This window comes from Wyeomyia smithii, chromosome 1, assembly GCF_029784165.1.
Source record: "Wyeomyia smithii strain HCP4-BCI-WySm-NY-G18 chromosome 1, ASM2978416v1, whole genome shotgun sequence".
Classification (NCBI taxonomy): Eukaryota; Metazoa; Arthropoda; class Insecta; order Diptera; family Culicidae; genus Wyeomyia; species Wyeomyia smithii.
This window is the reverse complement of record NC_073694.1, coordinates 132,904,114-132,929,557: the sequence shown is the minus strand read 5'-3', so window position 1 is coordinate 132,929,557 and position 25,444 is coordinate 132,904,114. Positions and strand designations below refer to the sequence as shown.

Below are 25,444 nucleotides of genomic sequence, written 5' to 3'. Positions count from 1 at the left end.
ACACTTACGCTGGGGAGTTGAAGCCAAGGGCCTATAAACGTCAACATTTTGCCTACCAATCATAAATTCATCACGGTGGTAATATTTCATTTCAAATGCTTACAAAACTTATCTTATTCATTGAAAGTGCACATTGTACTGAAAAAAAATGCTGAGCTCTTGTTTTTTCCATCTAAAACGACATTTACTCAAGAATAAGTCTACCGACAAAATGGGACGTTTACTCTATTTCAATTGTTTTAGGGCAAACCAACCAAAAAGTGGGTACCAGAAACGCTGGTACCACAATCAATGAGTGGTAGATGGAAAATGTATGGAGTTTGACAGCCACACGAGCCCCTTGGTTGAAGCCATATAATTAACATTTCGTTAAAAATGAGATTAGATCAAAAAGGTTTCTACCTTTCGGCATCTGCGGATGTTTTATTTTTAGCGAATTTCTTTATTCCACTGTGTGCGGGCAAAACTACCGAGGAATAATAAAACTTCATCGCTATATAAGGAGCAAGTAAGAAAGAGATGCCAGATAATTGTTTACGAACTTAGCACGTGCGGTGGTGGGTTGAAGCTAAGAGAAGAGTGGCCAAGTGGCTTCTTTCTCTTCTTCTTCGCTATGAAACATATCCCCGGTTGAACATTATTTTCGTCTGCCTTACGCAAAATCCAGTGCAACCAGAAAAATTAATTTTTTTGATGTTTTTATTTATCAAAAAAAAAACAATAAAAATTAAATTGTTTGTAACATATAAAACAGTACAACAAAATTTCATCTATATTTAAATCATCATACTTCTACTGTCAAACTTCTTTTTTCTTGTTTTACCCCCTTCTCCGGACTTTAATCGGAACAAAACAAATTTCTTGATGATTAGATTTTTAAAATGAATACAATGAAAAATATTAGGTAAAACACTTAATTCTTGTTGCAAAATCAAGGGTAAATTGTTTGTTTGTCGAGGAAAGCTTGCTTTCACGTTTCGATACAAAACTTCCATTCCGTTAAAAAAAGCAAATAATTCTTCAGATACGAAACGATAAGTTGCATTACCAGCTGTCCTGGCCCGTATGCGAGAGAATATAGAGTGTTGCTCGGGAATCTTCTTGGAAATGAGCAATTTGTCGAAACATGACCTGCATGCCAATGTATTCCTGCGAATTTTACCCAGTATATATCCTGATATATGGTATAATGCCTGTTGTTCCGATTTGTCGAAGTAATTGGATGCTTAAAAAATTAATGTTTCATAATCCAGCTCAATGAAGTCTGTAGGATTAATCAACTCACAAATTGCTCCCAATTGCAGTAAAGAGTTGTCGGGGTTATTTCCTTATTTAATGTTTTTGCGTTTACTAATGATATCGGTCAATCCAATTAGATGTTGTTGATCATCAAATTCATATGATGAAGATAAAACCGGTGCCATGTATTGAGACAAAGCTATTGTTTTCAAGTGCTGAGAAAACTGAAGCGAAGTTGGTCGTTCCTGTTTATACCGAATCAGGGAGAAAAGGCTTTCTAGGCAATTTTGATCGAATCGACCAGTGATAATCGTTTTGTGTCCGTTGTTCAGCAATTCTTTGGACAATCGGATTATTGCGTAGGAGCAAATGTGAACTCCTGCCTGCCAAGGCTTCCAACGACTATTTTCACCAACCAACACGTCGTATATGAGACGAGATACATGCTGTAGATGTTCGACGACATATTGATAGTGTTTGGGATTGTCCTCACTGAGAGCAGTATTCTCATTACGATTGGTCATCATGTTGTACCAAAGAGCAATGTCCTCTATAAAAGCTGCTGTGGCGTTCAAAGCTGGATCATTCAAATGTATCGCTAAAACTTGAAGAGCTGACGACACTGTAGTATTGCAGTATTTTGTAGCATTGCAAACCTTCATTTTGTCAATAGAGGACATTTTTTGTTCAAAATTGACATCGTTGTCAGTAAGTTTATGACATATCTTCAGTTGATTGCCTTTCTCCGACGCTACTAACTTTTGGAGGTGATTGCGATGAACTATGTTCGTAGAAAGCTTTTCGCACTCAACGTACCACGCGGGAAGAACTAAGAAGACATTGTTGATCCACCTATGTACCATGTTCTTAAAAACATGTACTGGATCTGGTACGAGCTCCAGCCTGCGCGATTTATCGATAGGATGCGGCACTGGTATACTGTTAGATACTTTAGACCGACCTATATCCATTCCCAAATCTCTCCACAGCCTCTGGTTTTCAGAACCTGAATCAGAGGTTAAAAACTGAACTCGCAAGCCAATCGATTCCGCTCGACCAATTATTTCTATGACTCTATCTTTCAGTACGTGCCCCGGGATTGAACTACCAGTATGATCGTACCCGACAACTTGTTTCCATAGGAAATTCCTACAAGCATGTAAACTTATGCTTTACTGGCCAATGTGTTCGAAATCGGCAAAGTTGTAGTTCCGATCAACTGTTTTCTATTCAGACAAAATTCGCGTGCCTCCTCGGTGCTCATTTCATCAAGAATGATACCGCAATTTAGTTCATTTTTTGACATCGATGAAATTTTATATTGAAACATCGTGAAAATATCCTCCAAAACTCCTGCGATAAATGTTTTTTCCGCAATTAGGGTTATAGATTTTCGACGAACTAACATAAGTACCTGGATTTAAATTGAGATCTTCAAGTTGCCTTCTGAGTGTTCTCGTTGAGGGGAACGGGGATCCTTTTTGTATTAGTTTTTTGTAACCACCATGACAAGCGAAATGTATTTGAAGACTCTCAACTATAGTTTCACTGCTCCATTTATATACTCGTTTCACTTCTCCGAAAGAAGCTTGAGCTGCTCGGTACGAAATAATTTATTTTCAAGTAGTTTTGACAATTTGCTCTTTAATCTCAAATATTTCATTTTCTAATTGCTCCGAGACCTATGAGTTTTTTAATGTAGTAATAAAATCATAAAAATGCATAACGCACCTTCTTAATGCAGACACTTGTTTCCTCAAACGTAACATACTTCTACATTCATCAACTTCTTCTTTTTCATGAGGTTTATTGTCATTGCAAAAAGAAGATGACGGTATATTAATTGAACCGTCCGGGTTTTTTTTGATGCCGTTCGGAAAGTGAATCTACAACGAACAACTAAATAAACTATATATTAATGAAAAGAAATACCTACACTGCATATTCGACTATTGCGTGAGATTTTCAAATTTGGAATATCTTTTTCAGATTCCACGCATATTTTTAGCCACTGTCGATAAGCTACTGCATCATTGGGAAATCGATAAAATCTAATGCCCAGACCGGAACCTCAGTAGCTTTTACAACCAAACGCTTGGCACTTCATTCGAATCCATTTTTCCTTTTATTTGCCGCAATAAAAACAAAATTGTTTCCACAATGTTCTACTTTCACTTGCACAATGATTGGGTCAAACACCAGCTGTTTAGCAACACGGCAAACTGAACCCATTTGGAATATTGTCACACACGCGTGCTGTCAAAATCAGCCAATCACATTTGGAGCAAAAAAACTGAAGCAAACCGGGTAACATCTTGGCCACTCTTCTCTTAGGGTTGAAGCTGACAAATTTTAAAGTGCGCTTCGGGCAGCACGGCAGGTCAAAACTGGGTCAAAATTAGCGAACCTATACATTAGAGAAATGACAAGACACTCACCGTTAAGGCAACTGTCAACATCAAAACGGGCGAGTTGTATCATTTTGCATTGCCGTTATCTGTTCTGATGTTGACAGTTGCCTTAACGGTGAGTGTCTTGTCATTTCTCTAATGTATAGGTTCGCTAGTCAAAATCGAGCGAATTTGCGTTGACGGTGTTGCTGAAATTTGTTTGGTTTTTGCATGCGAAAAAAAAGGAAGGAAATATTTTTGCTTTTGTCATCACGCACATTCTGACAATTACATATGACTGTTCACTTAGGTGCGAACAGCCTTCAAAATCTCTTTCAACGCGAATAACCCGAATAAAGAAGGGTTTTGACAGCAGTTAGTGCGCTTCCAGGTCAAAACGAGGTGAGCTGGTGGAATGAAGAAATTCGCTATTTGTTTTCTGTTGAACTCTGTTAAACTGTGGTGTTGCTTGTCGTTTTAGAGGTCAATAATATCTTTTTTGGAGCAACTGTCGCAAATCAATCTGGAACTAAAATTTTCAACAATATTTAGGAAAAAGCCTTTGCACCATCTTTTGCTCAGGCTAATATATAAAAAAATGTCAGCCGATAACCCAATGTTGAATGCGAGTATTGGAGAGTGTTCTAAAATTGATGTTAACACTATAAAGCCGGAAAGGGTATCAAATGAGTTTCCAGTAGATGGAAATGTTTTGAAACCTGGAAAGTTACCAAATCTTGATGTAGTAGCTGCTGAGAACAGTCACGGAATTAATGTTAACTCAGCTCCATCGGCGAAGCTAACACCTGATTTCTCGCAATTCGACGATAGTGAAGATGAAGATCATTATCATAGTGAAGGAGGAGGTGGATTTGGTTCCGACACTATAAGTATCGAAGGGATTCGACGGTATTTATCAGATAAACTAGGTTTCTATACTTCCGATAACAATGATGATAAAGATAGTACTCCGAGACGTAAAGTTTTGGATACGGTCGATATTGAAGGTGTCCTTAAGCATTGGCGGAACGGTGGATTCAAAAAAATTGTAACAATGGTTGGAGCGGGTATATCAACCTGTAAGTCTTTTTTTATTTTACACATCACCTGAAGCTTAGAAGGCTTTGGATTAGTTGATGAGTACGATTAAAACGATTTTAAATTTTGTACATGACTTAATAGTAAAACTAAATGTATGTTTGATTTTTCTTTTCAAATAAATTCTGCAAAGATACTTATGTAAAAAAAAACTATCCGTTTTTAGCTGCAGGAATACCTGATTTTCGATCGCCAGACACCGGTTTATACAATAATCTCCTAAAGTACAACCTACCATACCCGCAGGCGATCTTTGAACTAGAATACTTCTACCAAAACCCGAAACCATTTTTTCAATTAGCTAAAGAACTGTATCCGGGTACGTTTAAACCGACTCCGTCACATTATTTTGTGAAGTTACTCGAAAACAAAGGATTGTTGGTTCGTCATTATACGCAAAACATAGATACTTTAGAACGAATAGCTGGAATAAGCGCGGAGAAGTTAGTAGAAGCGCACGGAACTTTTTTTACGAATCATTGCTTGCAGTGTAAAGCTGCATACACTTTAGAATTTGTGAAAGGTATGTAGACAGTGAGTCTAAAGTTATGGAAATATACACATTTATATTGCAGATAAAATATTTTCGGATGAGATACCAACGTGCACCTGTGGGGGAGTTATAAAGCCGGATATTGTTTTCTTCGGGGAAGGATTACCTGAAAGTTTTCATGTGCTACCGCATAAAGACTTTGCCGAGTGTGACCTTCTCATTATTATGGGAACATCTTTGACTGTACAACCTTTCGCTTCTCTGGTGGAATATGTAAATGATGATTGCGTACGATTGTTGATAAACAGGGACAAGGTAGGCGGTGGAGGATATGGCCTGTTTCGTGCAATGATGTTTGGTGAGGGATTATGTTTTGATTTGCCGGGCAATCGTCGTGATGTTGCGTGGACTGGAAACTGCGATGACGGTTGCTTTTTCTTAGCTGACAAGCTAGGGTTGGGGGTAAGTTAATTTTTCGTCAGGTATTTCAGTGTTCTCGTCATTCTATTCTATTGGATTTCGTTCCCTGACAATATTTCGTATCGCAACCATAAAAATATGCACTGTTTCTGCATAACACATCAAAACAAACACACCAATCATCTATGTTATTTTTTTAGGACGAGCTTCGTCAAATGATTGCGACTGAATATTCCAAGTTGGAAGTGGTTCGAGAGGAAACAATGCCAAGTTTACCTGATGCCGATTTCAAGGTTCACGAATCAAAACAAAAACTGGAAAACAAAATAGCTAACAGTGAAGGAGATAATGACTCAAATTCTAGTTCTGCAACAGATTCGCGGCAAAACACAGAAACTGATAGAACTGTGGATGAAAAGAATATTCCCGAAACTGTGGATGAATGCAAGTGAAATAATAACATTTATTTGGACATGCGAATATTTTGCAAACCGGAGGATATTTTTATGTTTTAGAAATATGACTACTGTAAAATAAAAAAATCGATGTGGTAGGTTTTTCACAAGGAAAAAGTTTACGATTTTCATAGCCCGATTGCTAAAAACAAACATTTGTGTTTTTGACATGATTCACAAAGGTTGTTATTCAACCAGAAGTAAATTGGTTAATGGTACTAGTTCAGTCAAAAGCACGTAATGAAATTATGAAATATTGAACTAGTGTTCTTAGGTTAACCGTAGGTGTTTAGGTAACGCTTCGCGAGTATATATTTTATAATTAAAGTACACTTATTGAATTATCTTCATGGTTTTTCACATTTAGTCTTTATTAGGAATTGTGAATAGAAACTAAAACAGGACTGAAAAATATAAGTTTAGGGTAAATATGTTGCGATCAGCTTTGGGCAAATAAATCTGAATGAAATTCACCACTGGTTTTTTACTGCAACTTTAGTTTTTGACACTCTCCTTTGATACTAAAACAACTGGTTGCACGCTGGGTTGTACATATAAAAACGATAAGTAACAAAAAAGCCGTCCAAACAAACATGAGGTCGCAAAGCCTTTTGTGAGACGTATTATTGTTTTAGTGGCATTTCGCTCAAAAACATGCAAATGAAAATTCCTATCATTTCCATTGTTAATAACTTCTGCCAAAGAGACAATAAAATTTAGCCTTTCGTCCACAAGCTGGATGAATACATTTTTCGTCACTATGAATATTTGCTGGTTGCTCGAATGGAATGCACAGTGATTTTGCACCCATTGAAGGAGCTCCGGGTTCAGCTTCTGCATCGTCTCGTGCACTATCCGATTTTATGTTATCTTCACAAGGAGTTTCACCGCAAAATGGACTCATAATAATATTTTTTGTTTCCAAAAACTGAAGAAACTCATCCCATTGCTTTGTAACTTTTAAGTGGTCCTGTAAATTCTTTTCTGCTCGCTTGTACATACTAGTATGGATTGTTTTCAAAAGAGCTTTTATATCATTGACTGCGTTATTTCTCGTGATGGTCATTTTTTCACCAGTGTCACGTCGAACAGCTACAAACTGCTGATTTTTTAAATCCTTGAATCCCAATTCCACTCTAATTGGAACACCCTTTAATTCCCAATGATTATATTTCCAACCCGGTGAATAATTGTCTCTGTAATCACCTTCGCAACGCACTCCTGCTGCTGCTAACGTCAATTCCAGCTCTTTGCAACTATCGTGAAGCTCTTTTCTTTCGTCATTCGTTGTGCTTGCAGTAATACCACATGGAACAATAATAGTCTGAATGCATGCTACACGAGGCGGAAGCACCAACCCTTGATTGTCAGCATGTACCATTATCATTACCCCGATTGTACGCGTTGTCAAACCCCATGAATTTTGATATACATATTCCTTTTCTTTTGTCTCTGGATGCTCATAAACAATATCAAACATTTTGGAGAAGTTTTGACCTAAACAGTGGCTGGTAGCTCCTTGGATTGCGCGACCGGATGCAGATATGTAGGCCTCCACCGTGGTCGTATAGTCTCCACCAGCGAATTTTTCTTTTTCTGTTTTGCGTCCTTTCACGACTGGTATGGCTAGTAAATCTGTGTACACCTTTGCATAAAGATCTGAAATAACACAAAAAATAAAGATTTATTGCAGCAGTATAGAACATTGTTTGGAAAGATATTCAAGTAAGAGCTCAACAACCCGTGAGTTTATGACGCCTATTACAAAAGTCGGGGCGAGCGGCGAGGTACTCGTTTGACCAATTTTGGCAATGCAAATGGCGGGTCGGCTGGATTTTAGACGAGTAACCAGCGTTGCCAGGTATTCAGATTTAGCTGGATTATCCAGATTTTTGAACATGTATCCAGGTAGACAGCTTTGATGTCCAATTATCCAGATTTTTCATGGATGATCCAGATTTTATCCAGATTTTATTTTCTCTGTTCCGCAAAAAGGTCATCACTTCAATTTTGGTGCGAAATTTTGCAATTTTGTCACCTCTAATTTTGCGTACCCCGACTTTTTTTTCGAAAAATTAACCTTTCACCCCACAAAATGACTGCTAGATTTTTTCCAGATTTTTATTTTGCCTTTTCCAGATTTTTGAAAAAATGACCTGGCAACGCTGCGAGTAACTCATCTGGCACTCAGCTGCGCTATTTTGCTCGCCTCGTCAGTGACTGCTGACAAGGCGAGTTGCTCGCTTCGTACTCTTAATAGTGGTCTATTTATGCCGTTTAAGTTAAATTAAATATTAAATTCACTCGTCCGTATGTGGTATGTCTATATTAAAAAATCTATATATTTAAAAAAACATACCTAAAATCTGCAATACTTCTTCCTCAGCTTCTGGTTTAGTGGCAAATGCTGTATGACCCTCCTGCCATAGAAACTCACGCGTACGCAAAAATGGTTGCGGGTGTTTGAATTCCCATCTCTAGCAGGATTAAAAAGCATAAATTTGTACCAACGAGATAAACATCCTTCTCCATGTACTTACCACGACATTGTTCCATTGATTCAAACGAATCGGCAAATCACGGTATGATTGGATCCACTTAGCATACGCTGGATACATGACGGTTTCTGAAGTCGGACGTACTGCAATTGGCTCGGCCAGCTCAGAATCTCCACTCTTGGTTACCCATGCAACTTCGGGAGCAAAGTCAGCGATATGTGTTTTTTCTCGTTCCAACGCAGCACGAGAAACAAATATGGGAAAATAGCATTCCTTGACACCCATTTTAGTGATTTCACTATCGAACCAAGCTTTGATAGCTTTCCAAACAGCAAACGACCAATGCCGCAGTATGTAGCAACCAGATACATCATAATATTCAATCATTTCGCCCTTAGTTATTACCTGCGAATACCAGTCGGACAGGTTGTCCTCCTTGGTAGCCTCCAATCCAAGACGTGTTAGCTTTTTTGGTCCACATTCACAATCTTTTTGTTTTAAAGGAGGTTCTGGTTTGACTTTCTCATTCTTTTGTGCAGCCTTTTTAGGTGCAGGTTGTTTTTTTCGACCTGCGGTCGGAAATTCTGTTCCGGTTATTTCTTTGTACTCTGCCTTTAAATCTAGCAACATCTTAACTGCAGCGTCTACTTGTTCTTTAGACAGCCCGGAAGCCTTTAATTTTCTCACTTCTTCTCCCTGAGCATTAATTTTGTTCGTTAAAGCGTCTTTTTCTTGTGCCAAAGTGTCAATGTTTGTTGGTGCCATATTTTCCTTCTCGTTTGTTGCAACCCTACTAGTGACTGTTGCATCAGGTTTCCAGTCTTTTCCAGTAAGTGCTTTGTAAGAAGATTTGAGTTGTAGTAAAACTTTTACCTCCTCGTCAATTGATGGTTTGTTTGCCTTTTGAGCTTTCAATACACGAATTTTTTCTCCAACAACAGTAATTTGATTCAATAGTTCTGATTCCTGACGGTTTGATGGGCCTGACTGCACTTGTGTTTTTACAATTTTGTTTTGGGTTGCAGGCGGTGACCAATCCTGACCAGTTATAGTTTTGTATTTTGATTTTAAATCCAACAACACTTTTACGTTCGCTTCAATCTTCGACTTTTCAGCTTGTTTAGCTTTTAAATCCCGGATCAAATTTCCTTGTTTTATAATTGACTCGCTCAATGAAGCAGCAGATGTTGTATCAGCTTTAATAAGGAAAGTTTCCGGTTTCCAATCCTTGCCAGCAGAAGCCTTATACGCTGCTTTCAAATCTAACAATATTTTGACTGCTTCATCAATAGTAGATTTACTAGCCTTTGCAGCTTTTAACTCACGCACTATATCGCCTTGCTTGGATATGTTTGCATTGATGGTTTCCAGACTTTCAACTGTTGAAATAGGTATAGGCTTCCACTCTTGGCCTGTTTCTTCCTTGAATTTTGTTTTGAGCTCGAGTAAGACTTTAACTGCAGCTTCAATTTCACGTTTAGGGGCTTGGTCTGCTTTAAGCTTTCGCACTTTATCGCCCTGAAGCAGAATGCTATTGTTGGTGTCACACGTATTTTCTGGTTCATAAGAAGCCTTCTTTACAGATATCTGTTTCTGCTAGTGAAAAAAAAAACACATTTTAATAAATAATTGTCAGATATTAGATTGAGATCTAGATCTAGAATTGAGATCTAGCCCAACACTATAAAGACCAACTCAATGTGCTGAATATTGTGCACTTTCACTTGCCGCGTAAGCAACTATAGCTAACCTCATCATATACTAACGCTAACGCTATGTCGATTTTCATGCAACTCTTACACAAGTTAGCAGCCTTGTACGCATCAAGTCCATCAAGTCGTCCAATATTTTTTTTTTTATATAGGGGAGGGGGGAATGTTTGTAATGATTTATTTATGTACTAATATCTATTCAGAATTAATATTGTGTGTTCTGCCACAAATGGTGACATTTCAACACTATTATATATATATATATATATATATATATATATATATATATATATATATATATATATATATATATATATATATATATATATATTTGTACGCTTTTTTATATTATTGAATGTTATTAGCTTTCGCAGTTAAGTTAATGTAATTGTAGGAAAATTATTAAACCTACTTGTCAAGAGAAAAAAAAAAGGAATAAAACGAAACTTAAAATAAACTTAAAACTATCTTACTGACTATAAAGTGAGCTAATCGTTGCAATTGAGGATTGCAACGATTTTTGTCGGAATTTGTTGATAATTTGGCTTGACATATTTTCTAATGTTTCTACATTAGTGAGCCTATGTAGCTCGTTCGTGCTAAACCAGGGAGGACGCTTCAAAATCATTTTCAAAAGTTTATTCTGAATCCTTTGAAGTGTCTTCTTCCTGGTTGTACAACAACTTGTCCAGATGGGTACTGCATATAACATTGCTGGCCTAAAAACTTGTTTGTAAATTAACAGTTTATTCTTGAGACAAAGTCTAGAATTCCTGTTGATAAGAGGATATAAACATTTGATATACTTATTGCACTTTGACTGGATATTTTCAATGTGCTCCATGAAAGTAAGATTCTTATCATAAATTGGCCCTAAGTATTTAACTTGATCAGACCAATTTTAGACCACACCGTTCATCTTAATAACGTGCTTATGGGTGGGTTTGAGAAATGAAACTCTTGGCTTATGAGGAAAAATAATCAACTGTGTTTTAGAAGCATTAGGGGAAATCTTTCATTTCTGCAAGTATGAAGAAAATATATCTAAACTTTTTTGTAGCCGACTGCATATAACTCGAAGGCTTTTTCCTTTTGCGGAAATGCTTGTATCGTCACAAAACAGAGATTTCTCACAACCTGGTGGTAAATCAGGAAGATCAGAAGTAAAAATGTTATATAAGATTGGACCCAAAATACTCCCCTGAGGCACACCAGCTCTAACAGGCAATCTATCAGATTTACCATTTAGATAGTTAACCTGAAGAGTGCGGTCAGTTAAATAACTTTGTATCATTTTTGTAAGGTAAAGCGGAAAACTGAAATTTGACATTTTAGCTATTAAACCTTTATGCCAAACACTGTCGAATGCCTTTTCTATGTCTAGAAGAGCAGCTCCAGTCGAATAGCCTTCAGATTTATTAGTTCGAATCATATTTGTTACTCTAAGTAACTGATGAGTAGTGGAATGCACATGGCGAAAACCAAACTGCTCATTTGCAAAAATTGAGTTCTCATCAATATGTGTTATCATTCTATTAAGAATTATTCTTTCAAAAAGTTTGCTAATAGAGGAAAGTAAACTAATTGGTCGATAACTTGATGCCTCAGCTGGATTCTTTTCGGGTTTTAAAATTGGAGTGACTTTGGCATTTTTCCATTTCGTAGGAAAATGTGCCAATGCAAAGCATCTGTTAAAAATTTTTACCAAGAAATTTAAAGAGTTTTCGGGAAGTCTTTTTATGAGGATATAGAAAATCCCATCATCTTCTGGTGCTTTCATGTTTTTGAATTTTTTGAGAATAGTTCGCACCTCATTCAAGTTTGTTTCCAATACCTCTTCAGAAAGAAATTCTTGGGTGGTGATCTGATCATACTTTTGGTTTACTTCATTTTCAATAGGACTTACTACGTTCAAATTGGAGTTATGAACACTCTCAAACTGCTGAGCAAGTTTTTGAGATTTTTGTTCATTCGTTAGAAAAATGCAATCACCATCTTTAAGGACTGGAATGGGCTTCGAAGGTTTCTTAAGAACCTTCGAAAGCTTCCAGTAAGGTTTTGAATGAGGTTTTAGTTGTTCAACTTCTCTCATGAAACTCTCATTTCGCAAGAGAGTGAATCTATGTTTAATTTCCTTTTGTAATTCTTGAAAAATAATTTTCAAAGCAGGATCACGAGATCTTTGGTATTGACGTCTCCGTATGTTCTTCAAACGTATAAGAAGTTGAAGTTCACTGTCAATAATTGGTGCATTAAATTTCACTCGAGCCTTAGGAACTGATAAATTCCGGGCATTGAGTATTAAGCTGCTAAAATTTTCTAATGCTCTGTCAATGTCAGCACTATTTTGTAAAATAATATCATCATTCAAATTTTCTTCGATCGTAGAACGATATCTATCCCAATTAGTCTTGTGATAATTTAACACAGATCTAGTGGGATTTAAAATAGTTTCATGGGAAATAGAAAATGTTATGGGAAGATGATCAGAATCAAAGTCAGCATGAGTTAATAAATCACTGCATGAATGACTTTGATTTGTTAGTACCAGATCAATTGTAGATGGATTCCTAATAGAAGAATAACATGTAGGACCATTTGGAAATAAAACTGAATAAAATCCAGCCGAGCAATCATTAAACAATATTTTTCCATTGGAATTGTTTTGAGCATTATTCCAAGATCGATGTTTCGCATTAAAATCACCGATGATTAAAAATTTAGATTTATTTCTTGTGAGTTTTTGCAAATCTCCCTTGAAATATTTTTTTCGCTCACCAGTGCATTGAAAAGGCAAATACACTGCGGCTATAAATAAAATGCCAATACTTGTTTCAATTTCAATTCCCAAACTCTCGATAACTTTGGTTTCAAGATGGGGTAAAACACGATGTTTTATTCGATGGTGGATAACTATTGCAACTCCACCACCGGCAACATCAATTCTATCAAACCTATGAACTATGTAATTTGGGTTCTTTTTTAGTTTAATATTTGGCTTTAAAAGCGTTTCAATCACAACTGCAATATGCACATCGTGGACTGTTAAAAAATTGAAAAATTCATCCTCTTTCGCTTTTAAAGAGCGAGCATTCCAATTTAGAAAATTTACAGCATTATTTAAAATCATTGCTGAATTTCAATTTCATAACAATATTAGTTGTAAATTTTATACCTTCTTGAACAGCCTCGTACATCGAGTTACAGTTCAACAAAACGGACATTAGCTGCAGCATGGATTGTTGTAGGTATTCAATCTTTTCGGGAGTTGGATTACCTAAATCAATACTGGCTGACTTTTCAGCACCAAACACGAATGGTTTGTTACTGTTTGAATTTGAAATATTACCTGTAAGGACACTGGCATATGAACAGTCTGGTGTTGCCTGAAAAGGATTTGTTGTCTGAAATTTGTTAGCTGAATTTAAATTATTACCTACAGACACACCTGCTAATGAAAGTGCTGGTGATGCCTGAACAGTATTGAATGTCTTTTGTATACCCACATTGACAACAGGTTGCTTAGAATTCCTACGTTGTCTGGAAGCAATAATTTTTGACCTTACAGGACAATTAAAGAAATTAGATTTGTGATTTCCCGCACAATTTACACATTTGAAACTATTAGTGATCTCTTTCACGGGGCAGATATCTTTCGTGTGACTAGTGTCACCATAAATCATACATTTTGCAGCCATATGGCAGTTTCGAGTTCCATGCACATAGGCTTGACAATTCCGACATTGAGTAAGATTATGGATTTCTCCATGTCTCTTGAAATTTTCCCACTTTATTCGCACGTTAAATAAAACACGTGCTTTTTCCAAACATTTCAAATTATTTACTTTGGTACGATCAAAATGTACTAAGTAATTTTCCTGGTGTATTCCAGTTTGATTAATTTTGGCATTTGCCTTTCGTTTCATCAAAATTACTTGGTTGGGGGCAAAACCAAGTGATTCTGACAAACAATCTTTGATTTCCTCAATAGTTTGGTCATTTGAAAGACCTTTCAAAACAGCCTTAAACGGTCTCTCGTTTTTGGCATCAAAAGAATAAAATTTATACATCTTTTCAGTCAAATACTGTAAAAGATGTTTATGGCCATCAAGAGATTCGGCCAAAATACGAATTTAGCCTTTGCGGCCAATTTGAAAATTAACTTTCACATCCGACAGAAATGATGAAAGTTCTGATCGAAATGCTTTTAAATTTGCTACAAATACCACAATAGGTGGAACTTTAACCTTCTTCATAACGGCTTTATGCTCAGTATGAGAAGTTTGGATTTCTTGATCCCCAACGGAAGAAAGAATATCATACCTGTTAGTCGAAATTTCAGTGTCACTTGGAGGAGATGCCTCACGTTTCCTTGAAGCCGCATCAAAGCGAGCTTTTTCATTTTTTCCAGGCATAACTGGAAAACTTCACTACACTTTCACTTCACTATAGAATTTAAGTAGAAATATCTCAAACCAAATTTACTCACTAAACACTCATTGACGTTAAAAAACAAATTTATTACTTTGCGTTTCAACAGGTAGTCTTTTAAAAAGATTGCCTGTTGAAAGCGAAAAGCAAAATTTTAATAACTCTCGGTAGTCTAAGACTTAGCCTCGAGCTGTTGGTAAAATGCGACCGTACTGTAGGACAGTTCAAGTCGATCTGAAGTTGTCCAATATCATCCACGCTTCACCACTGGCATGGCATTCGCGTGTACGTCCAGATTCATATTAGACTTGAAGCAACATTCTATTCATGTTTTTTTTTTTGTATGCCTGAAGGGCATTGGGACTAAAAGAGCCACTGCGACCATCATATTGATTATCTTTTGTGACAGGCTTCGATTGCTGTACATAGATTACGAGGTACCCGTACTCATTGATGGAGTAGGGTTGGTTGGAAGTAATTCTGTGCCCCAATTTGGTATCGCATAGTCAACTAGACTAACGACCTAAACAGTTTATCTCTGCAAACCCTGCTATAATCAAGAGGCTTCTCGGTCTCAAGCGTGGTGAGCTACGTCTCTATACGGGAGTTGTTACCGGACACTGTCCTGCTCTTTATCACCTAAAGAACATCGGAATTGTCGGATGTGATAACTGCCGCTTCTGCAACCTTGCAGTTGAAACGTCCGCTCTCCTGCTTTGTCATTGTGAAGCCCTTGCATTTGCAAGGTTCTACTTCTTTGGATGTTACCTTTTCACTCCATATCAGGTTATTGTTTTATTCATGTTGGAATAGTACTCAGTGCATGCGTAAAACTGAAATAAACGCACCTCATGCTGGCATAGTAATGTTTCTAGCTTAACTATATTTATTCTAGCTTTACTTTTTTGATAAGGCTTTACAGTAATATTGTATGTTATCGAGAAGCTATTAATGCTTTTAATAACCTCTCGATTTTTAGGTAAATTTTATATGCACTTGTATACAAATGTTTATATTTGTTTATGTTCGCATTGGATAGAATATACTTGTACCCAAAAGAGACAATAAAAACGGTTCCGGACAGTGATTTTCTCGGTGGTAAAGAACGAGTAACACAAGCGTCTATCTTATTCGAAGTATATTTCCGTTATGATCTCTTTGTTGTAAATGGTGTACAAGAATTAGAAAAAATACACTGAGAGAAAGTGGACTGTAATTAATCGCTTTTGCGTTCATTCTCCCCCCGTTGACTCGTTACAGTCAATCATAGGAAAGAGACAAATCTTCGCTAGTGCTCTATCAAATTTGCCGTAGGCCGTTTTAACGGATACAACCCTGACAATACCGTCCTTGCCTGGCTTGGTTGCAATAATACGACATAAACGCCACTGTTGAGGTGGAATATTCTCATCGCGCAGCAATACTAAGCATCCCAGCTTGATCTTTACTACTCCATCCTTCCATTTCTGTCGAGTTTGTAGGTTGTGTAAGTAATCGGTTGACCATCTTTTCCACAAGTGATCCCTCATCAGTTGGATATGTTGCCATCTAGACAATCTACCAACCTTTTCATTTTCATATGATGGTTCCGGTATAGCCGTACCAACTCTTCCAATCAAAAAATGTGATGGGGTAAGTGCGTCAATATCGTTCGGATCGTCCGAAAGTGGTGTCAAGGGACGGGAATTCATTATGGCCTCAACTTCAGCCAAAACAGTTGTCATTTCCTCGTAAGTTAGTTTCGTTTCACCTACAACTCTTTTTAGATAATATTTCATTGTTTTCACCCCAGCCTCCCAGATTCCTCTGAAGTGTGGACTTCTCGGAGGTATGAAGTGCCATCTGATGCCATTGGAGCTGCAATAATCGTAGAGTTTCGTTTTCATCTGTTGGTTCTCAAACATTTCACGCAATGCTGCCAGTTCATGGTTCGCACCAACAAAGGTCGTTCCATTATCGGAAAAAATATCACTGGGGTAACCCCGTCTGCTCACGAAACGTTGGAGAGCACCAATAAATGTTTCCGTTCGCAAGTCCGTCACCAACTCCAAATGCACGGCCTTTACCGCCATGCACACAAGACCTGAGAATTTATTTCGCTTCGTTGATCCTGTATTAAGGTCCTTTAGTAAGTCTTGGAAAGATTCTTGTTGCACCAACTTATAAATAGTGTGCGATGCTTCTGTCAACTCTGCTACCGAAAATGTTCCGCCCAGCTTCGATTTTGTTCTAATAATTGTGATAAATCGCAACACGTACGCCCATGCACGGCGCAAACGCCTGAAATCACTAACACGTTTCAGGTAAACGGTGGCTCTTGCTGCACTGCAGCCAGCACACTTTTTGTAACTTGCATTTCAGGTAAATCTTCATCAGCTAATATTTTTACTGTGTATAGCTTCGGTGTTCCAAGATTACACAGCTCCGGTGATCCACTCCACCAAAGCTGATTCGTTAGTAATTGTTCGGGAAACTGGCCTCTTGACAATGCATCAGCCGGATTGTTTTCCGATTTTACATACTGCCACTGATAATTCTGTGTCAATTCTAGAATACAAGTTACACGATTACGTACAAACTCATTCAATGACATTGGGGACTTTTTCAGCCAACTCAAAACTATCTGAGAGTCTGTCCAAAGAGTAATACTATCGAAGTTCATTTTCAATGCTTGCACTGTTTTCTGTGTCAATTGTGCTAATATTCGCGCACCACATAGCTCGAGCCTGGATATAGTTACTGGCTTCAAGGGGGCGATGCGAGACTTGCTGCAAACCAATCGTATAATGACCGAACCATCAGCAGTCACACTTCGTACATACAAACAAGCACCGTAAGCTCGTCGAGACGCGTCGCAGAAGCCGTGTAGTTCAACTCGATGTGCATCGAATGGAATGATGCATCGCCTTTTTCGTATGTTCCGAACCGACACCAACTGCTCACGAAAAGTCAACCACATCGTCAATTGTTCTCCAGGAAGCTCGTCGTCCCACTCTAACTGCAAACGCCATAAATCCTGCATCGTAAGCTTAGCCAACGTTACAATCGGTCCAAGGAAACCCAGTGGATCGAAAGGTTTCCCTATTTCAGAGAGTACCTTCCTCTTTGTTGGGTTCGAGTGTTGGCTTCCTAGAGGGGAGACATGGAACACAAAATAATCTTCAATAGGGTTTCAAATTAAACCTAACGTTCTAATTGCATCATTGATATCGCAGCTTTCGAACTCCACTCGTCTTTCCTGAAGCTCCTGCGGTATAACATCCAGAACTTCTGTACTATTGGAACAAAATTTATGAAGGACGAAACCCCCACGATTTAGCATTTGCTTCAGTTGACAAACAATTTCGATTGCTTCAGCAGCCGTCCTGGCACCGGTCAAAAAATCGTCGATATAACTATCCTTCTTGACTTGACTGCGTGCAACCTTTGGAAAATCTTTCATCTCGTCAGCCGCAAGTTGCATAAGGGCTCTAGTAGCCAGATACGGTGCGCTAGAGCAGCCGTATGTTACAGTTGACAATTCAAACGTGGCTGTCTCACCTTTGTTGTTCAGCCACAAAATTCGTTGAAATTTTCTATCAGCTTGTGTATTTGTACCTGGCGGTACATCTTCGGGATATCCGCCGTTAGTGCTATTTGTTGGGTGCAACCAGAGATGCCAGATATACAGACAAATCTGTATTATACAGACTTTCTGTGTTGCGATACAGACACGCATAAGCCTACAGATTTTATACAGACATTTAGTATAATACAGATATTACACAGATATCTGATATTCTACATAATGGTTTTACCAGTATACACAAAAAAAACGAACACAAAAACCAAAAGTCACTGTAGCCGTTGCTGGAAAAAGTGAACTAGGAACTGAACACTTTGCTGAACATATTAATCTTGCGTTTTTGAGAGTGAAATCATGACAACGGGAATCGAGTCAGGCTATCGGGGTTTTTATCGGCCCCGTGGGCACTAATCTGCCTGTTTCGCCCCCAGTAACAAACAGCTGATTGTCTCGATCGATTGCCATGCAGGTTATATTGGTGAAAAGACCGTTTGTTCTATTCGGAGCAATATCCAACGTTGAAGAATTGCTTAAAATGTCCCAAACCTTGAAGGTACTATTTTTATAACCGCGAGACTTCTGCCATCATGTATCAGTTTAGCTACATTACGACGAACGACGATTTTTATCACGGGAAAGACTCTTACTTCTATGTGTTACTTAGATTTAAAAGATAAATTAGTTATCGATTAATCGACCAACTATGATAGACTCGAAAAAGAACAATCAAAACAAGCAATAAAACAAAACAATCTGACAGGTCGACAAATAATTAGGTATCAATGTATCGGTAACTTTTTTTCGCAGCGGTATACAGACTTATACAGACATTTTTATGGATTATACAGACTTGCCAAAAAAAAGTCTGGCATCTCTGGGTGCAACACCGCAATATGATTGTAACCAAATCATTCTGGACAGTTGGACCTACTTGCTGTGCATCATTAAGTGACACACCCGTGGTAGTTGCAGCTGAAGCATCGAACACGACTCTAAACTTAGTCGTGAAGCTAGAACTTTTGTAGACGGAGTGATGTGGTAAAAAATAGCACTTTGCTAGTTTGTCATTAACTTCCTGCATGTGACCAAGCGTTAGATATTCTTCCATAAATTTAGTATACTGCTCTCGCTTTTTCGGATTCCTTGAAAGGTTTGACAAAAGTTTTTCAAAACGTCGCTTAGCAGTTTCCATAGAATCACCCAAAAGATCCTTTCGTTCATTGAAGGGTATTCTCACAATATAGCGACCATCTTTGCTACGACTGTGTGTCGTTTCAAATGTTTCTCTATAGCTAACTCTGCTGATGACATTGTTGAAGCTGTATAACATGTCTCGAGTTCCCAAAAACGAGAGAGGGTACGATTGACATCCTCATAGGTACTGTTTAACTGACAAATTCTTTTCGAATATCCTGGCCGATCTAGTTTTACCGGGCCGCTCACAACCCATCCAAAAGCAGTCTCAGCCAATGTGGGAAATTCCACTCCTATTTTCATTCTTCCTTTCTTTAGTATATCGTAATAAACCTCGGCGCCAATAATCATATCAACATCAGAGGGATCATTAAAAGTCGGATCTGCAAGCTCAACTGCCGGAGGAAGTGGCCACGAGTGCGTCTCTACCTTACCTGTTGGCAGTTCAGTGATTTTTGGTGTCACCAGAAAATCGAGCAGAAGAGAAAACTCCCCATTTCGGGATGATACCTTCGTTCGTATAACCTTGTTCGTAGTTGTTCTCATATTGTTTAGTCCGCAGATCACGATCGGTGGATTTACAATCATCGGCTTCATATTTAACTTCGATGCTAAATTTCCGGTAATAACATTAGATTCTGAACAGCAATCCAGTAATGCTCTACAGGTAATAATAGCATTGCCAGATCCGGACACCTGCACTAGCGCTGTAGACAAAAATACTTGCTTCATCAATGATTTCACTTGCATACAACAATTGACTGTACGCTGTTCTTCGTCTTGTTTTTGTTCTTTTGGAACTGGATCAACGGCATCAGGTTGTTTAACATTGCTGCTCTTTGCAGTAACATCAGGACGCTCGGTATGTTGATGAAGAAGACTGTGATGACGCTTACCGCAACTCTGACATACTCTTTCCATTTTGCATTCTACTGTACGATGACCTTGACGAAGGCAGTTGAAACATAAACCACCCTTTTTAACTTTCTCGTAGCGTTCTGCCAGCGGGAGCTTTTTAAACTCAACACATCTGTAGATTGAGTGTGCACCGGAACAACACCCGCAACTATCCTTGTTGGTCTGCGTGAAAACTTTCGTTTGCTTTGATTTCATCGCTGGTTGCTGCTGAGCTGGTTGGTTACTTAACTTCAGTAAGACGCGACTTCGTTCCTTTATGAAATCGAGCAGATTACTGAAAACAGGTAATTCCTCACGCGACAAAGTTGATTCCCATAGCTTACGAGACTCTCGATCCATACGTTTGAAAATAATGTTAACTAAAATCATTTCCGACAGACCTTCCACCGGAAGATCCCGATTTTTCAACGCATCAACATGTTTTACGCAAACCTCCAACAATTTTCGCAGTTCCTCACCGTTCTCCTTTGTAACCTTCGGCAGATCCAAAAGAGCATCGATGTGTGTGTCTATGATTAAACGTTCATCTTCGTACGCGTCTTCCAACATTTTCCACGCCGAATCGTAGTTGTTATTATTTATAACATCTTGATCAATTTTTCCAGCTGCGCTTCCAATTAATGAATTCTTGAGATGATAGAGTTTAATTACTGGTGACTCGTTTGGATATCGATTCATAACAGTCTGGAACATACATTTAAACGAGTACCAGTTTTCTAGTTTACCATCAAACGTGGGTAATGGCACTTGTAAATGAGGAACTGTATTTGCCGTTTGTGTCCTAGCTAATGAATCTGACACATTAGCATTCGGTGGTTGGGCTCTCCCAACATCATTTTGCTGAACGTTTGCAATCAGTGTCTGTATTTTTACGTATAATTTTTCATGTAACTGTTCAAAAAATAAATATTCGTTCCTTAAATCGATCTTCTCTTATCTTTTAACAATACCACAGATTTGTGTATGTACGGTATCAAATTCAGCGTAACATCGGCGGACCGATTCAAGTAGTGTATGTTAAATTCGGTCGCTTCAACAAGCGAAGTGTGAATTCGTAACATTTTTTCCTTAATCAAATCTCGACGATCAATTAGATTCTCTAACATCTTGTCTAATTTCTGTTGTTCCATCTTCAATTGTTAAGCTTTTTTCTGTACCGCAACAGAAAGGAGCAGGTCCTGATTCGATACCTGGTTAGACTGACTATTCGATGCTGATATATCAGATCCAGTTAAAGCAGCAAGCAGGTTTCGTCTGGAGACAACATTTGCGCTGGTCCGCGGTGTCTCTAAGCTATTCTCGATTGGCTCGTGATCGGTATCACTAATTTCATTCATTTATTTTCACTAAATCAATGACCAATTCGTCTTCATGTATCACTAGTTCTTTGTTTACATGTCATTCAGTTCTTAATTCAAATTTGCACTTCCACGTATTTAGGAATCGGCAAACTCGTCATATGCAACTAACAGCAACGTAGAATTTCGCACACGGTACGAATCAATAAAATTCCCGACGCGTCGGGTCTTCAAACGACTTTGCATTCATGCGAGGGATGATGCAATCTTATATCGAAATGTAATCACTTTTCTAAAATTATTCGCTCAAACCATCGATAATACCACGAAAATGTCCACATCCGGTTCTGGAGGACCAAAATGTACCCAAAAGGGACAATAAAAACGGTTCCTGACAGTGATTTTCTCGGTGGTAAAGAACGAGTAACACAAGCGTCTATCTTATTCGAAGTATATTTCCGTTATGATCTCTTTGTTGTAAATGGTGTACAAGAATTAGAAAAAATACACTGAGAGAAATCTTTGTCTTTGTTTTTATAGAAAGATAGAGAAAGAGTGAGTAGTTTGTAGACATAAAAAAAATGGTCAAGAAATTAAAAGAGGAATGAAACTATCTTTAGTTTCATTTCAGTATAATTGAAAATATAACACAATTTTATAGGACAACGATTTTCTTTACATTTTTTATTTCAAACATCCTCAAACACCTATAAAGGTTAACTTCCATGAAGAATTAGAATTTTTCTGCGTATTTGTTATACTTGATTAAGAATTCAAGCACCTTTGGCTTTGGCAGATCTAGAGAGGAGTCAGTCCCTCATGAATCACAGACCTGTGCTGTGAGTAAAACTAAGTTCACGATGCACTGGAATCTACAATTTTGCTTGTTAAACGACACAAAAGTGAAAAAAGTTACCCTAATGCTCAAAATAGTTACCCAAAAACGATTATAGCTTTTTTATCAATCCTGTGAATTTTGGTGCCCTTAAAGTATTCAGAAATAAGTCAAAGTGCGGCAGAATAATTGCTCGCCGAGTTCGTTGTTGGCTTATGACAAAACTCATTTAAGTCTCAGTAAAAGTTATCTTCACAGGAAAGGTTAAAAAGCATATGTGTACAAGTTGATTAATTTTAATCATCATAGTATAGTTATGTCTTTACTAGTGGGTTCCAAATTACATATTACAGCGCAGTACACAATCGAAAAAAAAACGCCTTAGATTCGAACTCGTAAACACTAGATAAAATTAGCTTACCTTCAATTCTTCATCTATTGCTTTTTTCGGAACACCAACGAAAGATTCTTTAGTGTGCCCGTCAGGAATTGAAAGCAATACTATTGGTGTTTCGGCTGAGCTAAACCTGCTGGCAGGCTTGTATGCTTGGTCTACCTTGAAAAAACCTCTGCGCTGCAATTGAATAATATCACCCTTCTTCATTTTTTTCAATTCGGGATCACCCAACATTGGAACTTCGACCTAAAATAAATACGCGCAAATATATCTTTGAAATGTTATTACCTCCGACATTTAATGCATACCCTGGTTTCGTGTCCAATGTAACTTTTGAAGTCTTCATCTTTTCCGAGCACCGGTTTACTAATGATATGCTCAAAGTAAACACAGAATGTAGGGGTATACATTGACGAATCCAACTCACACAACCAGGTTAGCTTGAGTGTTTTTTTGAAATCCTTGTTGTCCAAATTTAATCTAGCGTCAACGGACGTGATTTTGCCGTTCGCATCTTTGTGCACTTTATTGATAGCGATATTTCCCCAATTAATGAACGTAGCATTTTCCCCTTCTTTTAATTCAATCGCATCTGCATAATCAATAAGGATCCTTGGACCAATCCATACAGTTTTCGTACCAATATCAGTATTTTTCGGATGAACGGGAACCTTCACGGTTTCTAGATTTGCATCAGACACATTTACGACTACACGATTTTTGTTTTCCAGAGCAATGTAGCGTGGTGCAATCGGGTCAATAACTTTTTTGTTGAAAGCCCATATTTTATCCCATTCCATGAAAACGACCGACTTACTAGATCCTGATAAAAACGGATAAAAATAATCGTTTGACATTAAAAGAAAAAAAATTACCTTGAGCAATGATAAATTCTTTTAATCCATCAACCGTCATGCCGCGACGAAGTATTCCTCTTACAGTTGGAAATCGAGGATCATCCCACCCATCTACTAGTCCTTGGTCTACAAACCAAGTTAATTTTCGTTTAGATAGCACCGTATTAGTCATATTTAGTCGGCTATATTCCCAGATGTATGGGCGACGCAAACCTAAAGCTTCAATAAACCAATAAAATTGATCATCTCGATCATGATATTCCATTGTTCGAAGCGTGTGAGTTACATTCTCGATTGCATCGACAATTGGACAAGCAAAATCGTATGTTGGGTACACTTTATATTTTGTTCCGGTCCGCGGATGAGGTTCATTTTTACACCGGTAAATAGTTGGATCACGCATGCAACCATTCGCAGAAGACATATCAATTTTGGCACGAACGCAACATTTCTGTCCAGCTTCTGTACCATTTATCATTTCCTTCCACATAGACAAATTTTTTTCGAAAGAATTGTTCCTATTTTTAGACACAACTCTTTCCTCACGCTCTTTTTTCATTTGTTCTGGTTCAGTATCATCAACATACGCTTTGCCATCTTTCATCAAACATTCGCAGTATTGTAACATCAAATCAAAATATTGAGACGTATGCGTAAACAAATCTGGTTTGATTTGAAGCATTTCTAAATCTTCCAAGATAACTTTTTCAAAATGAACATTTTCTTTCGCTGGATTTGTGTCATCAAATCGCATAATCAGCTTTCCCTGAAATGCTTGTTGGTAGTATTGATTTAATAATGCTGCCTTGGCGTGCCCAATATGTAAATATCCAGAAGCTTCTGGTGGAAAACGAACTACAACTTTTCCCATTTCTGCTCCAGGAAGATCAACAAATTTTCCCTCTTGCTTCCTTTCAGCAGATTTTTCGTTACTTGCACCGCGAACTATTCTTTTAGCAAATTTAGCATTTTTAGGCAAATTCTGTAGCACGCTTACTACTGCTGGGTGTGCAGCAATCAAATCATACCAGCGTTGAACATGAACAGGAATTCCGATTAATGCCAACTCATCATAACTGTTAAACATTTCATTAAATACTGCCAAATCCGCTATTGTTAAATGGTTTGCGACTAAATATGTTAGCGGAGCTAAACACTTGTTCAGATATTTCAGCTCATCAGCTGGATCCTTCTCTACCGACAAAGTATAAGTCAACCAATGATCTATTTGGGTGCGTTCGATTGGGGTTTTTCCGTAAAGCTGATACTTCGGTGCATCCCGGGCAAGTGACCGTAGTACATCATTGTTCGTTACACAAATTAATGTTTGGTTGGAGAATGTAATAGACGTCTCGTTGCCCCAGCATATTTCGAGAGGGTTTGTATTTTTTATCATTTCTGCTACTATCAATCCGCCTACAGAAAAAGTTGCATCACTTTAATGGAATGTTACTAAACGACATACTAACCTATTGCTGGTTCATTGTAACTGCAGATTACTTTTGTCGCCATAATTGGTCTTCGGAGTATTTTTACTTTAAATAAACTATCCGAATAAGCTAATCCGTTGAAATTTTTTTAGTTGAACTAACCATGTCCTGATTAAAACCCAATCAAAACGTGTGCTCAAATCAGTGTTGCCGG

At 37.9% G+C, this 25,444-nt stretch overlaps 2 protein-coding genes across 4 annotated transcripts; one reads left to right on the top strand and one right to left on the bottom strand.

The window, feature by feature from the left end:
• Positions 1-3,810: 3,810 nt before the first annotated feature.
• On the top strand, positions 3,811-6,568 carry LOC129718910 (NAD-dependent protein deacetylase Sirt2-like). 2 transcript variants are annotated; one of them, XM_055670127.1, is made up of 5 exons: positions 3,811-4,031; positions 4,111-4,708; positions 4,894-5,250; positions 5,303-5,682; positions 5,841-6,568. In XM_055670127.1, exons 2-5 carry the CDS (start codon positions 4,228-4,230, stop codon positions 6,090-6,092), a joined length of 1,470 nt encoding a protein of 489 aa, XP_055526102.1. In that variant the 5' UTR covers positions 3,811-4,031; positions 4,111-4,227; the 3' UTR covers positions 6,093-6,568. The 2 variants fall into 2 exon arrangements, with proteins under 2 accessions (XP_055526102.1, XP_055526103.1); XM_055670128.1 differs by lacking the exon at positions 3,811-4,031 and having other exon boundaries at positions 4,035-4,708.
• Positions 6,074-25,444, bottom strand: LOC129718909 (bifunctional glutamate/proline--tRNA ligase). Of its 2 annotated transcripts, none has more exons than XM_055670125.1 (7): positions 25,270-25,444; positions 23,819-25,216; positions 23,252-23,766; positions 22,968-23,189; positions 8,636-10,189; positions 8,455-8,572; positions 6,074-7,754 (listed from the first exon to the last, which is right to left on the bottom strand). In XM_055670125.1, exons 1-7 carry the CDS (start codon positions 25,310-25,312, stop codon positions 6,781-6,783), a joined length of 4,824 nt encoding a protein of 1,607 aa, XP_055526100.1. In that variant the 5' UTR covers positions 25,313-25,444; the 3' UTR covers positions 6,074-6,780. The 2 variants fall into 2 exon arrangements, with proteins under 2 accessions (XP_055526100.1, XP_055526101.1); XM_055670126.1 differs by having other exon boundaries at positions 8,636-10,186.

Bases quoted from the DNA above. Each gene is read 5' to 3' on its own strand.
- LOC129718910 (XM_055670127.1), top strand. From the start codon at position 4,228: ATGTCAGCCGATAACCCAATGTTGAATGCGAGTATTGGAGAGTGTTCT. The intron at 4,709-4,893 runs GTAAGTCTTTTT...ATCCGTTTTTAG, and splicing joins TGGAGCGGGTATATCAACCT to CTGCAGGAATACCTGATTTT. The intron at 5,683-5,840 runs GTAAGTTAATTT...TTATTTTTTTAG, and splicing joins CTGACAAGCTAGGGTTGGGG to GACGAGCTTCGTCAAATGAT.
- LOC129718909 (XM_055670125.1), bottom strand. From the start codon at position 25,312: ATGGCGACAAAAGTAATCTGCAGTTACAATGAACCAGCAATAG. The intron at 23,767-23,818 runs GTAATTTTTTTT...CGTTTTTATCAG, and splicing joins AGAATTTATCATTGCTCAAG to GATCTAGTAAGTCGGTCGTT. The intron at 10,190-22,967 runs GTAAGCTAATTT...TTTTTTCACTAG, and splicing joins CAATAGATGAAGAATTGAAG to CAGAAACAGATATCTGTAAA.